We start from the raw sequence: 18185 nt of genomic DNA on the forward strand, positions 1-18185 counted from the left end.
TATTCTGCTATTTTTTTGGGAAAATTCAGAAAAAATGACCAATCCATAAACCAAAATTTGCCTTGAAAAAGAGGTCATTGATATACCAAATGGCTGAAAATGAGATCCATGTTTGCATCACATCCCCATATATGTGACATGATCTGCTCCATGGGGGCCAAAGGTAGGTATGTTCATAAAATTTGGAAGTTCAATATTTTTAGCTGAAAGTTCTTTCATTTGAAAGAGAATCAAATTACCTAAACAATAAGGGGTCAATCATGTTTCTAGTGCATATACTTTTGAAGTTGCATACAAAAATAGTGTCACCAAATTGTCCAAAATTGTGTGTGTGAAATTGTGACAGCAGGCACATGTACAATGTACACTACTGTATGTGACCCCAGATGACCTCCTATTCTTTACTGTAAGAAAGCTGTTTTGGATGGTCTTGATTTACACACAAATTGCTTTTGAGCTAAATCGAGTGTCGACTTAGTGGAACATGGATTGCACTATGTGATAGTTTATGATTCCATTATTATCCCAGTACCAACATAAGTCAACATCACTTAGATTTTGGTTGTCAATATTTAATTTTTAGTAATTTTTTTCCATTGAGCCCCACAGTAAAGCCATTTTTGGACCGTACAGGCACATTCCACTTCCCTATGGACGAATAGCGCCACCTATAGTGTGAGATGTGAGCCTGGTTACCAAAGGAGGCATTTTCGAAAATTGAGTTACTATATAAGCTATCATATACTGAAAACACCAAAGGTCTAGCACAATTGGCTTTAAAGTTTTATGATGCTTATTTTGTTATGTATTTTATTGTTTTTTACTCCATATTTTTGCCTTTATCTCAATTTCAAATTTGCCGCCTTGGGCCCCCTTGGACCAGATCGTGTCACATATCTTCACTTAAACTAAGTACCCCCGGCCCGATATCATGTAGAATACTGTTTGTTTTTATTTTATTTGATGATTTCTTAATGAACTGCTTACCTGTAATGATTGCCACATAGAATCAATGGAGTGGATCTGAAAAATAAATAAATTCAATGCAGATTTACTATCATTTCTATTGTTGAATGATAAGAATTAAAAAAAATACACACACTACTACTTAACAGTAACATACTTAATGATAAACTTGAAATTCTTTGCTAAATATTTCATATTTTGAAGTTCCTATACAGGGTGTATCAAAATAGGTAAACAGTTTGAGAAATGCCAGTAGATAAAAAAGCATGAGGTATTTGGTCAAAATGCTCTAGTTGATAGCTGAATCAACATGTTGTCCCCCTACATCTGTAAAATCATTAGTGTGTGACTGTGACTAGTAATAAACACTCAGTGGCTATTTTTGTGAGCTGAGTAAATGCAGCTGCGCAAAGACAATTAAAATCAAAACAACATGAAAATCACATGTTTTACTACTTTCTTTACAGTAATTGACAGTCTTTAATAAAACCTGGTCCACACAAGTGTGTTTTTTCCCCTTCGATTACGATTGTGTCATAATCATATGACGAAATTAGTACCGTGTGTCCGTTCAATGTCGTCAGCATACTACAATCGTGTCATCATTCACGAATGATGAAAATTTCCATCATTGAGCTGATTTGTAGCATGCTGATGAAAATTCCTGTGTGTGTACACATTTTGTCATTGTATCTTGGTTACTCAATGGTCTTCGTAATTGCCAAAGCATGATAACAAGAAATAATTACAACATGATGACAATGTGCTGGCCATGTGAACGCTCTTAATGTTCATTTATTATAATCATGTCACAATCAGGAATTACAAAAAAATAAACATGTGGACTGGGTCTTAGTTTACCACATAGCCACCATTCCTCTGTATTCATCTCTCCTCAACATGGCATTCACACCACATCTAATGAGAGGTCTGTGTTGCCAGAGGATGTTAAATTATTTAAGGGAGCAAATAAACTTTTTATTAGATATTTTACAAAGTACGTACCTTAGCTAGAGCCATCATCCATTCTCGTCTTTCTATTTCAGTCTCTGCAGCAAATAAGAAGGCACGGCCATACGTAGTGACTACCTCAAAACAGTACTTATGCCTGAAATATGAAACAATGAGTGAGATTTAACCACCTAAAACTTACATATTAAATCAAATAGGGTATTCCAGTTGAAATCCATACACCCCCTTTGGAAGACATGACCTTAATCTTCCACACATGGGAGTGTGAATTTCAAATGGAATCTCCCATTCAGGTAACCTCATTTCAAATTCACACTCTCTGTGCAATATACCCACATGTTTTGGGTCAATGGCAGAGGATGTTTAAAGACATTCCCATAACCCAATGGGGTTTCTGACCTTGGTATGTCTGGCTTTTGTACACATGTGGCAAGTTGACAATACCTTGCATTGGGATTGTGTGCAAATATCTGGTGTTTTCATCCTATTATTTAACATTCAAAACATTGAGACTTATGAATAAAATTAATGCAGTGGGACAATATGAATGTTTCCTGTAAGAAAATCAAATATCAGTCATAAGTCTCAACTATTAGCTCGTTGGTTGCAGTTTTAAAATTACTATTTTGTGTGTGTGGCAATGGGGACTTTGCCTTTAAAATTAGATTATACTGATAAAATTTCCCAATCAAAGTGCATTGTAGGAATGCCTTTAAGCCTCCTCTGGGTCAATGGTTTTTCGTTATTTTTAGAGTGATAAAATGGCGCTTTCATTAGTGTTAAAGTCTAAACATTACCCTCACCCCCAATACCTTCAGCTGCCCCACCAATCAATGTTGGGTACTACTGAGCGCACATGAACTAAATGTCAGGATTCAACACTGATCGGGGGAACAGGGGCTCATTTGCAATACCGTACTCATTTCATTCCAACCCTTTTGTCCAGGGTTGTAGTTAGAAAACGTTACAAGATGAAAACACATCGCCAAATCACATCAAGATATAGGGTCCACAACTTATAAGTTCCCCCTAAATACTTTTTAAAATAAATCGAAAAATATTTGACAAAATGCAAACGTGTAAAATGGTATGGTTAGCCGTATTTGTTTTACACATATGGACCAAATTATAGCGTCACACGTCATTGCGTTGAGTCACAATGGTTCATTATGTAAAAAAAGAGACCGTTTTAAACAGTGTTAAAAGTTGCATGTGAGTCCATAGGAGTCAGCTCTCAAACAATACTGTAGGCCAGGTCTATTCATGTGTTAAAGAAAACCTGACTGCTATGGACTCAGGTGCAACTTTTAAAACAGCCTCTTTTCTTACACAATTAACCATTGTGATTGAACGCATAAGTTATAAGTTGTGGACCGTATATTTGAGTCATATCGAGTCAACTTTGCTACTCACCCAGCTTTAGGTTCACTGAGTGCTACGAGAACCATCTCTATTCCTTCTATATCGAGTCAACATTGCTACTCACCCAGCTTTAGGTTCACTGAGTGCTACTAGAACCATCTCTATTCCTTCTATACTTATATCGAGTCAACTTTGCTACTCACCCTGCTTTAGGTTCACTGAGTGCTACTAGAACCATCTCTATTCCTTCTATACTTATATCGAGTCAACATTGCTACTCATGTACTCACCCTGCTTTAGGTTCACTGAGTGCTACTAGAACCATCTCTATTCCTTCTATACTTATATCGAGTCAACATTGCTACTCACCCAGCTTTAGGTTCACTGAGTGCTACTAGAACCATCTCTATTCCTTCTATACAGTTCTGCTGTGTAGTTGTCTATGAGAAATACACAATGTAGGATACAAATTTGGATGATTGCAATTATTTCAATAATATCTCCTAATAAAATGTACAAGATAAGTGATACCTAAAACCAATTAAACTAATTAGTACTCTTACAATAAAAGTCAGAAATAAAGGAGCTATTTCGTAAATGATGTCACATGTCAATCAAACTCAGAGATGGTTTGTTTATGATTTGTTGTAATGATTTAAATTTCTGAACACAGCGGAAAAACAGCATGCCCTATGGTTAGATTTTCACTTTCAAATGTATAAACCATCTCAAAAGTTTTAGTAATAGGAAACTTCCTCTGCTAAAGGCACTGTGTCCACAATGCATACAAAAATTGATTTTACCTTATAAAATACTGACATTGTCCTCCATTTTTTGCGATTCCTTTTCTCTGATGAAAGCACCAGATGAATCAGCCAACCTTTTACATGCTACTAACCAATCACAGGCCATGGGGACTTTGATTGACAGGATCGTCAGACACAAACTAGTTACTTTATTTATGACTTTTATTGTTATAGTACTATATATATATATATATAAGTAATTAAAGAAGGTGCTTAATTCTTAATTAAGTCAAAATGTAAACTATCCATGCAGAACAATGTTGTTCACATTGCTAGAAACAAACACTGTAAGGAAGCCTAAAATTGTGTTTCCTCTTGTCAAATTTTATCACAGATCTTAATTTCAAATTTACAATGAAGCAACTATTTCTTGTACAAATAATAATAATAAGCAAACTCAGAAAGTGCTTACTACAGAAACACAGCAAATACAATAGATTTATGTAAGATACTAAACCACATTCTAAATGTTTAAATAAGATGAAAAGAAATAGCACAAGAGTGAGAAAGAGAGTAGAAATACGCGAAGAAGATATAGACTACATATCACCAAGGCTGCCCACATGTGATCAAAATATCATATTATTTTGTTATTTTTTTCATGTATTTGGAAACTCCCTGGACCAAGAGCCAAGTGCTAAGATTGTTTGTAGTTGATTAAAAACAAATGAGTGCGAAAGAGAATATATATCACCAAGGCTGCCCACATGTGATCAAAAGATCATATTTTTTTTGTTATTTGTTTGTGCATTTGGAAACTCCCTGGACCAAGAGCCAAGTGCTGGGATAGTTCATGGTTGATTAAAAACAACTTGGGATAAAAACAAATTTGTATCCATTTCAACTTGTAATTTTGATCACTTCATGATCTATTCAAGATAAAAAAACACATTGTTTTTGTATGCATTATTAAATCTCAAATAGATAATGAAGTAAACATCCAATTACTAGTTTGCCCTAATAGATACAAAATTGTGTTTGCAAAATCTGCAAAAAAAAATGTGAAAAAAATTCTTTTTTATATTTTGCATTATTGTGATTTTCGAAAATCAAGGTGTTAATTTCCAGCATGCATCAAAACACAAATATAACAAGATATACACCCATTCTTAGCTCATTGCGAACAACCCTGATAAACAAAAACTCAATTAACTGATAAAGACACAAAATGTTTTCAAACAGCAATGAACTAATTTGATTTGATTAATTTACAGCATGACTTGTACTTAACTGATAAAGACACAAAATATTTTCAAACAGCAATGAACTAATTTGATTTGATTAATTTACAGCATGACTTGTACTTACTTCATCTCACCAACTTCAAACAAGAATGCAATTTATGTCAAAAAATTGTCACATAGTGGCTGTAGTGAGAAAATAAACTGAAATGCTCTCTCTGAAAATGAATGGCGTAAGCAAGCAAGCAAGCAAGCTGCAATAGTCAGTAGGCGCATTTTGCAACCCACCTGTTCAATCTGCTTAGTACTTTTGAGTTGTTGAAATAATTGACTATATAAGTGATAACAGATAGAAATTTTGTTCTTGAAATGTTATGCTGCCTGACCATTTTAGGTTACATTCAACTAAAAGCTGTAAGCACTGCATATAGGAAGGGAATGAACATGCAATTTACATTGACCAAATATACACATGATAGATGCACACACAAATTTAGACACCCCCTCCCCTCCACACACCCCAATATACACAAACAACAGCTCAATAGGGGACAAAAAAACCCAATTTTTAATGAATGCCTAACTGGGGACTTTTTGCCTAATCTGGAACTTCTATTGTCCCCTTCCAGGTCTCAGGTTGGTTAAAGTCAATAGGGGGAAGGCTACAATGTGAAAGTAGTGACAGCCAGGGTTATGAAGTCCCAGTCTAGGGTGAACTAGAATTTTGCTGTTCTTGACTCGCGCCCTGGATGACCCAAAATGACCTTGACATTTTTGTCTCGCTACCTGGACAGACGGATATATAGACAGATGGAGAACCAGGAAACATAATACCTCCGGTGGAGACAAAAAGCACATAAAAATATTCCCTATTGTTAGGAAAAGCAAATACACCCCAACCTACCCACCCTCCTCACACACACACACCCCTGCAACCTTCACACACAATAAATAAACTAATAATAATAATATTGGTTTATTCAATAACAAAAGAGATCAAGATATTTGAAGTTAGAAAAGCCAGTTAACAAAATCAAAAGCTATCAGATTAAGCACTTAATTAACAAAACCAAAGATGATTACCTTACTTTAGTTCATCATTTTTTCACACTTCAATATGTTTCCCATAATGTAATAGAAGTTGTCACTTTTGGGAAACATCTTTAAACAAGCCTTTATATAATTGAAACTGTAATGTACAATTTACTGTGTCCTTCGTTCATGTGAGGTAACAATACATGTATATAAATCACAAATAACAATGAAATTTGTAATTTGTGTTTTTTAAATAAATTAAACAAATAGCTACAGAAGATGATTAAATGTACTCGAAATAATACTAGCCAACAGCAGTCCTCCAAAATTCTACTGTACCAAGATTAAATGTTAAAATTTAAAAAAACAAATTAAAATATTTCTACTTCAACTAAATATTATAGTTACACCATGTATTGAATGTTGTGAATGAAAGAAGTGTGAATGAAACTAATTCTATTTCTTGGCAAGCTGACTTACACACTACCTGTACAAACCTAATGCTAACCCTTTTTAAATTACTGGTACAAATTTCAGAACAATAATAATGTGAACAACAACAACAATGATGGCTGAAACAACAGTGTAATTACAATGAAAACAATAAAAACAATGAACAACAACAATAAAAACAATAACAACTTAATAAACAAACAAACAAACAAACAAATGGGATGAAAGGATAGCAAAACTGAAAACCATTTTTTACTTTGTACACACATGTTAATATGGTCCAACAAACAAGGAAGTTTATAAAAACTGTTAACTTGGCCAGAATTCTTTCAACAAAAATTAGCATATGTTCACCAGTTCACTCCAACACCACTTAGTAAAGCTCACTTCTTTGTGCCGCAAAAAGTTCCAGATAAGATTTAATTTCAACTAAGTAAAATTTGCAAATTTGTGCATAATATAATTATCTATTTTGTACACACTGAATACAATTTAGGCGAGCCCTAGTAGGCAAGGCCTAATAAGTCTGTACTTTATAAATTAGCAATACTTTTGACACAAATGCCTTTTAAATGTGCACAAGTGATGATTCAGTCAACAACCTGAATACAATTTAGGCGAGCCCTAGTAGGCAAGGCCTAATAAGTCTGTACTTTATAAATTAGCAATACTTTTGACACAAATGCCTTTTAAATGTGCACAAGTGATGATTCAGTCAACAACCTGTTTATTTGAGTACAGAACACAACAATATCATTAAAGACTTGTATTCATTCAACATTTGTGTGCAAAGATGAAAGAAAAAAAACAGTATTTTGTTGTCTTCTTTCAATTTGTTGTGAATTTTGTTTGTGTTGCATGCAGTGCAAATGACCTGTTCAAGCAGCTGGGGTGAGTAGGAAGCTTTATACACGTCATGCTGCATTGATTTGCTGACCTTCTCATCTAGATAATATGTCAGGATACCATGCTCCAGGACACAGAAACGTCGTAAGAAATCTGTAAGCAAACAAAACAATAAAGTAAGATAGTTATGTCGTCAAGAAAGATTTCAAAAACATATACTAATTAAAGGTGTATGACCCAGACCTGAAACAGGGTCTTTATAAAACAAGAGGAAAAAAGCTGAAAATGCTGGAAAAAAATGCTGAAAAACAGGGTAAATTTGGGGTAAAATGGCTCTAATTGGGCTGAAAATAAAAGAAAACACATAAATTTCAGGAATATAAAAAATCAGCTGAAAAGAGGAAAAGTTTCAGGTCTGATGACCAGATTGTGGTCCAATTGTACCAATTGTAACACATTGCGTTTTCTACATTAGGAGAGGCCCATCACCAAACATTCTTGCTCCAACATTTCGAGTTTGCTTGTTCCAGCAATTTGGATTCTAGAAGCAACAATGAGTATCATAGTGATCCATAGAACAGTGCACAACTTCCAGGGTGGTAACCATCAAACTACCATATTTTTTATTCATACTGCCTAAACGAAACATATTCCAAGCCTATATTTCACCTGGGCTATGAGAAATATATGAGCTTACACCTGATACCGAAAATTCATTTTGATGGGTAAAGTGAGGGAGGCTGTCGGTCAGACCAAGCACCTGTAAGTTAGAATCGAGTAGATGTGCCATGGAATCTAAGAGGAGGAATAACACACAACCAGATTGAGTCTATAATTTTAATGTACTCTCAGCATGAAATGTTTCTAAACATTTTCATCTCTACAAGCCACGCCTACAAACTGGAAACCCCTGAAACTAATATTAAAGCTTTCATCCTCAAATGGTTTTCAATGGCAAATCTCCGTGAACACAGATTGTGCAAAATTAATTCCTCCCTACAAAATGTACGTATATGTTGAGCCGCCGTTTCAATTTCTCTACATTTACAAAAATCTCAGAGGGCCACGATTTATTTAAAAAATAAAATTAGTGTTCGAAATTACAATGCTAAAGCATGGTTAGTCAAACCGCTCACCTCAGTCACCTGTCAATCACTAATTATGAATCATGAAATCCACACAGATGTATTATGCTATTTATAGCTATTTTGTGGTTGAGCCGATTCCTGGGAATTTTTTTGGCTTAGTCTAGTGTAGGGGATAAGGGTCTTATATAGCTCGCTGCAGCATTTATTGGTTTATTATCGATTATGCAATACCAAATATAATACATGAAATAGTATAAGTACTAGCAGGAATCCTTCATATTTGAGAGCCAGATATGGGACAAAATTATATACCTCCGGAGTATTTTGAGAACAGCTCAAATATGGATGTTTGGAAAGAGTGTATATATAATATCTATCACAAATGTTTAAGCATAGATTGTGCAATGTAGTCAAGGTGCAAAAACAATTATATGCAAATTCAAGAAACATTGAATTGAAAATTAAAATGATATTTGACAATCTAAAAAGATCTGAAAGTACTCCCTTATTGTATAGTTTCCATGGAGGACCACACATTATACCACGAGAATTCGATACTATTTACCCAAAATAATTATAGATTGTGTATGGGTTAAATATAGTCTGCAGCCCCAAAGTTATAGCAGCTCTATGGGCTATTCCAGTTGAAATTCACACACCCCCTATAAAAGACATGACCTTAATCTCCCACACAGGGGGTGTGGATTTAAAACTGAGTCACCCATTCAGGTAACCCCATTTGAAATTCACACCCCCTGTGTGGAAGATTAAGGTCATGTCTTCTGTAGGGGGTGTATGGATTTCAACTGGAATAGTCCAATGCATGAATGCCTTATGTGTTAAGTAGTGACCTTCCTGTCTGCAAATTATAGAACATGAAATTCTGTTACACTGCAAATTAATTTACTTATTGCAAAATCTGATGATGTAATGGTGCTATATAAGGCCTGAAGATTAGATTATATAAGATTAGATTAATACAAACAATTCACTAGCATATACCTTATTTACCAAGTTAGATAATAACAAACCTAATTATAGAATTTTGTCCCCTTTTGAGAGAAAAAAAGTTTTAGAATAACAATGTTCAAAATCACTCGCAAAATTAATATTCAATTTACATCTTGGACATGGATACTCAAACACAAAACTGTTACAAAATGTCTTGCTTGTCAATTTCTTAATTATATGCTTTATGAAGTTTAATAAGTATAAAAAATGCATTATGTTAATATGTAATATTGGTTTCATTTATGAAGTATTAGTAATGATACTAATATAAACATATCTACTATAAAAGGTGGGGTGGGGTGGGGTGGGATGGGAGTGTAGCTCAAAATAAGGCCAATAAAAAAAATTGTTTGCTTGCCCTCAAATGAATTTTAACAATTGGGTCGGTCGGTCGGGATTTCTTTTTTTTTTTTTTTTTTTTTTTTTTAATTTACTAGCAAACTCTATGTTTGTATTAATTAAGGCTCAAAATATGAAAAATCAGACAATTTTGGTGTCAAAATGAATCAACTAACATACAAAACAACTAAAATGTTGAAGACAAGGTCTAAAATACTTTTTTTTACATCTTCAGAATTTGAAAATTTGAAAAGAAAAAAAAAACTTTTTCAGGAATTTCCAAAAATAGGGTCGGTATTCTTTTGTACAGTAAATAGAAAAAACCCTTTTTTCTGATTTCCAAAATTAGGGTCGGTCGGTTGAGGGCAAGCAAACATTTTTTTTTTTGGCCTAAGTGAAGCCAACCAAATTTGACAGAAATCCTGCCCAAAGAAAGATTTTAATGAATGTGTGTAAAGTTATTACACAGAGTGTAGTTTAGCGGTGATGGTTATTACCGAGGAATCGGGTGTCAAGGGGAGGGATGAAAAAGGATAGATCCAGGGGATGCAAAAACAGATAAAAGTGGCATTTTCTTGATGGGAACCAGGAACTAGTATTGCAAAGCAAGTGGCATTTTAAGGCATTGCATATTGTAGGTGAGCTCAAGCAAACCCATAATTTATAGAAGGTTGTGTTTCTTTATATTGTTTCAAAAATGTTCACAATACCTCTTTGTAAATGTACGCTTGCACCAAACTCTGTAAATAGTAAAAATAACATAAATGCAGCTCATAACACACAGGTAAATTACTAATTCTGATATAATTCTATTTCATGTGAAATTTTATTTACATAGCTTTAAGCGGTCTAATTCCCTTCTAGTGTAGTAGTATTATGTAGATATCCATTGGGATATTCCAATTGAAATCAATACACCCCCTGTAGAAAACATGACCTTAATCTCCCACGCAGGGAGTGTGAATTACAAATGGAGTTACTTGAATGGATGACTCCATTTGATATCTACACCCTGTGTGGGAGATTAAGGTCTTGTCTTCAAAAGGGGTGTATAGATTTCAACTGAATAGCCCTTTTACTAACCTCTTCTGTTGCTACCAGTTTTGAAAAGGTAACCAGACTTATGTATTCCTTCTTGTTTGCTATCCCTTGTGGTATGCGTACAAACGAGCTGCCAATCTTCCTTTGGTTTGGGAGGAGAACCACCATCTGGAAGCTTTGTATTTTCTGTCAAGTGAAAAAACATATGATAACATATAAAGTGATAGTACACAAATGTGGTATACAAAAAGGGTTGATTTTACATGTAGGTAGCTGATGATCCCAATTGATATCCGACAAATTTGACGAAAACCTTTGCATTAAAACAAGCTGGTCATGACTTGAAACTAGAAGTAGAAATTGAGTTTCCACACCTTTGCATTAAAACAAGCTGGTCATGACTTGAAACTAGAAGTAGAAATTGAGTTTCCAAACCTTTGCACTAAAACAAGCTAGTCATGACTTGAAACTAGAAGTAGAAATTGAGTTTCCAAACCTTTGCAACATCAAAATTTGCCATCAAGATGTTAAGGTAATCTGATTATCACTTTGTCATCTGAGGTCCATTTCACTAAACTTTACGCAACTTTGTAAGTATCAAAATCGTTAGTAACTTACGACGAGTCTTAATTTTCATTTCACTAAACTTACTTACGAACGGTACCCTTCACAAGAAATAGGGATTTACTACAGAGACCCTTCGTAAAGTAACGTCTAGTATTGGGTATTCATAACTTCGCAAACGGTTAGTTGAGTTATGAAAGGTTAAAAGTTTAGTGAAATGGACCCCTGGATCATAATTTGAGTCCAGAACCATGATCAAAATGATCGCCACAAAGTGTACTATCATTCCAAAAGCTGTTTAATTCAGTTAACAAGCACGACTCCTTACACAATAATCTATGTATCAATCAATCGCCAATGTCTCTTGTGAAATTCATACAAAATAAAGTTTATCACATTATGGAAACTAGAGCTGCCTAGATGGACTTATACTTATTATATAAAACCAGGATTGAATCCAATCCCAGTCAATGAGTTCCATTTTATAGTTCAATCTCATTTTACATTTCAGGTACTTACTACTTGTATAACCTGAGTTTTGTTGTAGGAATTCCTGCAATGGAGAACAAAATGATAGAAATTAGTTGCCATGAATTCACTGTAAAACATAGAACTGATTCATTCTTCATTTGATAACATGCATTATACACTTAAATTGAGAGATAAACTGACTAGATCACTTCTTCCAATACCAATCATGTGTGATGCAAGTGTAGGTCTTTGTACACAGTGATTGACTGTAAACAAGCAACACACTTTAACTAGTTCATCTTTAATCTATTTGTTATTGTGGATGGTTAAGAATTAGTGAACAATTGTTTTTCAAATGATCTTTCTTTTACCTATATGACAGATATATTATGTTAAGGCTATTTATAAATAAGCACAGGGACCCATGATTTAATAAATTGAAATTTAAATATTTGTCTTTCAGGAACCTATAAGGTGAGCTATAGAGGGTAGTATGATAGACACAATACTTGCCAGTTCTTCCACAACTGGGGTGAGTATTTCAAATGCAAGTTACCCAATTACCTATTCTATTTGGAACATATACTGATCTCCATGGAATACTTTAGGTATATCTTCCACAGAGGGCATGTGGATTCAAAATGCAATAGTACAATTCATAGGTTTTAAATATTAAAGATAACTTACTGCTAGTGCATTATATCCATGTGATTTGGCAATTGTATGGGCTGTTGGAGAAAATGGTAAAGAATAGTTTATGTTATCTAACTTCAAATAATATTAAAATAACAATACAAATTAAAATCTTATTTCTTTCTTTGATCTTAATTTCAATCATTATTTCACATAAATAGTGTAAAAAGGTAAAGTCAATGAAAAAATATTGATAATAATAATAATAATAATGATAAAAAACATACCATCTTTGCCATCCTCTCCTGTGTAGGTTAGCTGTAAAAAAAACATTAATGATCTTTATTTTTCAAAGCCAAGTTTAATTCAATTTTTATACAAGTGTAAAGCTTTACATTAAATTATTGTATCAACTTTAAAAACTTACATCAATACACACACATTTGCATATTATTGCAAAAAATTCAAATCAATACATTCACATTTGAGCACATTACGGTCAGTGCATATTATTGTAAAAAGTTGCTTCAATACAGATAAATTTTCAGTGCATAATTTTGAGATCAGCACATGTGACCATGTTTTAACTGGTTCACTACTTACGAGTTCATGAGAAAACTATATGTGACACGATCTGGTCCATGGGGGCAAAAGGAGGCATTTTTGAAAATTGAGTTACTGTAATTATATACTACAATAAAGCATTGCTAATAAGAAATATTAATATTATAAGGAATATGAATAGCATATTCTGATGAGTGTAGGTAGGCTTTGGCTGGCCTGCATGAAACAATGTTGTAAATAATGTAATAAACCACCAAGTCTATTTTAAATGTATTCCAACTCCCTTCTTGGTTGCGCACTTTACTGTGGATGATTTACCTTACTTATTTATTTAATAAGAAATATATAGATCCTACTTACATCGGCACCAGAATATAGCAGTCTCATGCAGTCCTCTAGTCGGTTCTCATTAGCTGCTTTGAGTAGTTTCTATTAAATACACACAAATAAGTACAAACTGGTTAATTCAAGTGATTTTTGCTTAAATCTAAATGTTGGAATTTAGGTAACCACACTTTTACTGTTAAAACAGTATAATAATGGGTTATTTCAGTTGAAATCCATATAAGCTCTATGGAAGGCATCACCACCGAGTGTAAATTTCAAATGGGGTTACTTGGATGGGTGACTCTATTTGAAATCTACACCCCTGCATGTGTGGGAGATTAAGTCATGACTTCCATAGGGGGTATATGGATTTTAACTAGAATAGTACAAAATAAACATCTAAACCAGGAATAAATATGACTGAATATATGACTAAATGTTTGACGTAATTAGGACCTTCTCCTAGTTAGCGTATAAATTAAAACCTTTGTAAGCAACCATTATCTGGTAACATGAAATTGAGTGGTATACCACATACAGCATGTGTAAATGCCCATGTTGACTCAATGTGAATTTATTATGCATTTCACTATGTAGGAATGTACAGGCTGTAACAAAAAGATTGTTACCCACACAGTTACTAGTGATTAACAAGACTGCCAAATCAAAATACAATACGAGATTCACCTAATGTGTAGACTAATTATGCAACATAAGCTTCACCTAATGTGCCATTTCAAGAGAACACCAGGCTGTATCAAAATAGTTGTTACCCAGGCAGTTTGCACTAAACATGTCTGCCACATCAAAATGCAACATAAGATCCACGTAATGTGTCATTACAAGAGAGCCCAGTGCTGCATTTTGTACTTCAAAGTAGATAAAGTAGAGCATGCATGCATGGAAATCTAATACTAACCTTATCAAGAGTTGCTTGATCATATTTGAGTTGGGCGGCATAGAGTTGTGCTTTGTACTTCTTCTGTAGAAATAACTGTCTTGTATCCCTGTAGAGAAAACAAGTACAAAAACACTTAGTGTTAGTGATATAACAACAAAAGTATATACTATAATGGTAATAGTTATGTGTTGACATTAACTACATGCCACAAAATGTCCAGCTGAGTCCACTCCATTCTGATGTCTAGCTGAGTCCACTCCACTCTGGCTTACACTCATCTCTCGACACTGACTAGACACTACACATCTTGCCAACCCAAAATTTAATACCAAGGGACTGAAATCTGCTTCTGACAAGAGTTTTTCTTTGGCAACCACAACACTCCGAACTTTGTACCAGCCAATATCTGGTGTTCTGATACACTCCTCATTTGCAAGAAACCTCCTAAGACTCATCTGCTCCCATAATAACTTGTTGCTCTGTTGTGCAAATCGATCCATTTTGTTGATTTCTATACTATAATTGCATTTGATTTTATTTAGATAAAAAAAGTTTTGATCACAAATATCCATGGTAAATATATACATGGTATAATCAATTAATTCAATAAATAAGGCCCATATAAATGGGTTTGAACTGCTTTACAGTTACACTGAAATGGCTGGAGGCTCCTTCATCAGCGAATGGAAAGTACGGTACTAAAGTTCTTACTGTGTATAGAGCAATAAAGCCAAAACAATTTGTTGTGTTGCCTTTAAATCTCAAAAATCAGGAAGGTCAGCCAATGAATCAATATTTTTAATTCATCAAAACATTTTTTCTTCTGAAGTTTTAACATTACTAAAATATAATGCAATTACGAGGTCTACAATTGGTAATTTTACTACTATGATAACTGTTAGATAGGCGTTTAAAGCCAATTCTTTCAATAAAACTTTCAGCGGAAAACAGCGAGATTTGACAATTTCTATTACAAGCAAATTAAAAATCAAACAAATTAAAAACTCATCTTATCTCATCATTTGCTGAGCCCAACACAACCACTTCTTTGGGCCTAAGTGCAACTTACCGGTCAGCATCAGGTACTGGTTTTTCTTCTCTAGGTAACGATGCCTCCCAGTAGGCATTAGCTCTTATGTTGCCAAGGTCCAACATCAGCTGGATCAGGTCATCCGTCCAAACTTTGACATCCATTTTCAGTGACCGTACTTTGGACATATGTACACCTAATTCTCTATGGAAACCTGTGAATTAAATAATAAAATATATGATTTTGTCAAGTAAGTGGTTTAATAGTTGTTTGATTAGTTGGTACTGTTTTCTATAATGAGTATAACATGCAGTAAGCAGTCAACAGATATTTTATACCAAACAAGTAGTTATATTGGGCTAATTCCACTTGAAATTCACACTACCCCTGTGGAAGATTTTGGAAATATCTTCCACAGGGGAAGTATGTTTTTCAAATATAACTGATCAGGGTTAATCATATTGAAACCCATACTCCCTCTGTATTATGGCTTTACCGATATCGTCCATAACGGGAGTGAGTATTTCAAATGGAAGTTACCTAATTGTCTTTTCTAAAAAAACTCATACTCCCTCTGTAGAAGACTTTAGCTAAATTTTCCACAGAGGGTGTGTGGATTTTAAATGGAATAGCCCATTGTGGTACAATTGTCTTTGGAGACAGGTGGAAAATGTGTGTTACTTCCATGTATAGTCCAGTTTCCCTATGAAAAAGGAATATAATTAAAACCACTAATCACTCCAATTATTCCCTGCTGATCCCCTATTGATAAGAGCTGTCAGCTGTGTGAAAAGTGTGCCAATATTATTGCATAACATTTTTCTATCAATTGGTTTATCCACTGTGGTTCATCAATGGAGTGAGCTTGAACAACTTGGGAGTAAAATTGGCCAAAGGGCATCATTACCAGTGATTGGGCTTGGTTTTATATCCTTTTTTTGTAGCAAAATCCAACTATATTTTATAGGCAAAAGGTACTGTAATAACTTTGTGTTCACATTCCTTGCTGTATTTACACTACAACATCTGTTTACATGAATAGGGGTGTATGAACACTGATTGTGGGTCACTTTGCTACAGGGTGAGTAAAAAAAAGTGCAATAGAGAAAAGAATCCATTTTTATTAAAGAACCGAGTTGAACCTTTTAGGTTTGAAAACATTTTATATATGATATATTCATCAGCAACCTTGTGTGAAGAAATAAAGGAATTCGCATTTACCGTTTTGTTTTTATGACACATTTTATAGCGATACCCAATTTTAATGTTTGTCCAAGAGACATCTAAAATTTGAATGTCAGCGCACTCTGTGTAAGGTAGATTTTGAATAACTGACATTTTCTTAACCCCATTGGCATTGAAATTAAACGGAGCACCCAAAGTGTTCTTGTCCTTGGTCTTTTTTAAGGAAAAGAAACATTATTTGTTGTTATTTTCATTTTACCTTTACTTTAAAGATGTTTATTCTCAATCAAAAACATACACATTTGTAGGCGGGTTTTTTCAAATGTCAAAATAAAATTCGCGCTAATTGGAGTGGAGTGAATTACAAAATATCCAGTAAGTTGGACATATTGGGATTAAAAACTGAAGTTGGGGCCGAGTGAGGTATCAAGGACTTAAAGTAATGTTAGAAAGTTTGTTTGAACAGAAAAAATGAAATTAAAATAACGCAAAAATCAACCTTTTTTTAAGTTGATGTCAGTTTCAGAGCTAATGCCTTTACCGCGCATTGTGTGCTCTCATTCAAAATACATGGTATCTCGTGGACAAATAACGAAATTGGGTATCGCAGCAAAAGGACTTATAAAAATTAAACGGTAGTCGCGATTCACTTCATATTTTCAAAGAAGCTGACGTTTAAGTGTGGCATTTATAAAATATTTCAATAATGGGAAAGTTTGACTTGGTTCTTGCATAAATATCGATTCTTTGCTCTATTGCACTTTTTTTGACTCACCCTGTATTTGCTGGGTAACATTCAAATTCAACAATTGTATAGAGCAAGTTGGGAGCTATATAGTCTCCGGTGGAGATAACATGTTGGCTTTCCTCAACGCGAACTTTTAGACTAGGGTTTATTGATTTTTTTATTTTCATAGGTGACTGCACACCAAGTATTCTTTGTGTACTCATCTCCTTCAATCCACTCATAAACTGTTGTCCAAGGTCATTATCCTCTTCAGATACTTGACTGAAATATCAAGTATAGCACTAAATTGCATTGGAGTCACTCAACCGTGTCCCTCATTTGGAGCCATTTGAGGGATTCTAGTCTAACAGTTTACGTTGAGGAAATATACCGCTAGCAACCAATCATGGCACTGCTTTGGCAACACATTAGGCGGAGGCCCGGTGTTTAACGTTAGCTTTGGCCAATGCTCTCTTGAGAAACTTTGATGCATGCCTGTAATTGACTGCTGACAGGCAAAGCATGTAGAGTATAAACAATTAATTCTAGACCCTGGACCCTGCCGGGTTCCTGCACTGTGACATGAAACACGTGGTACACAGATTAAGTTTCAACATGTGGTGTCACCGATCAAACTGCAGTGTGCACCACCATGCATAGACTGTGTGTGTATGTGCAATATG

The 18185-nt window shown here is 34.4% G+C and overlaps 1 protein-coding gene across 11 annotated transcripts in view; it reads right to left on the reverse strand.

Moving 5' to 3' along the window:
* Positions 1-18185, reverse strand: part of LOC140160919 (arf-GAP with Rho-GAP domain, ANK repeat and PH domain-containing protein 1-like) — a 163291-nt gene that overhangs the window by 52963 nt on the left and 92143 nt on the right. For 7 of the 11 annotated variants that reach the window (XR_011860033.1, XR_011860036.1, XR_011860031.1 and 4 more), the window contains 12 exons: positions 15630-15804; positions 14579-14666; positions 13693-13761; positions 13056-13086; positions 12823-12863; positions 12184-12217; positions 11143-11286; positions 10770-10799; positions 7650-7774; positions 3670-3740; positions 1972-2074; positions 988-1023 (listed from right to left, as the gene is read on the reverse strand). Coding sequence is in view for 2 of the 11 variants with exons in the window: in XM_072184264.1 (XP_072040365.1) it covers positions 988-1023; positions 1972-2074; positions 3670-3740; positions 7650-7774; positions 10770-10799; positions 11143-11286; positions 12184-12217; positions 12823-12863; positions 13056-13086; positions 13693-13761; positions 14579-14666; positions 15630-15804 (947 nt within the window). In the remaining 9 variants the exon portion in view is untranslated. The remainder of the gene's footprint in view (positions 1-987; positions 1024-1971; positions 2075-3669; positions 3741-7649; positions 7775-10769; positions 10800-11142; positions 11287-12183; positions 12218-12822; positions 12864-13055; positions 13087-13692; positions 13762-14578; positions 14667-15629; positions 15805-18185) is intronic. The other 4 variants (XR_011860038.1, XR_011860037.1, XR_011860035.1 and 1 more) reach the window with 3 other exon arrangements.

Source organism: Amphiura filiformis, chromosome 9 (genome assembly GCF_039555335.1).
Source record: "Amphiura filiformis chromosome 9, Afil_fr2py, whole genome shotgun sequence".
Lineage (NCBI taxonomy): Eukaryota > Metazoa > Echinodermata > Ophiuroidea > Amphilepidida > Amphiuridae > Amphiura > Amphiura filiformis.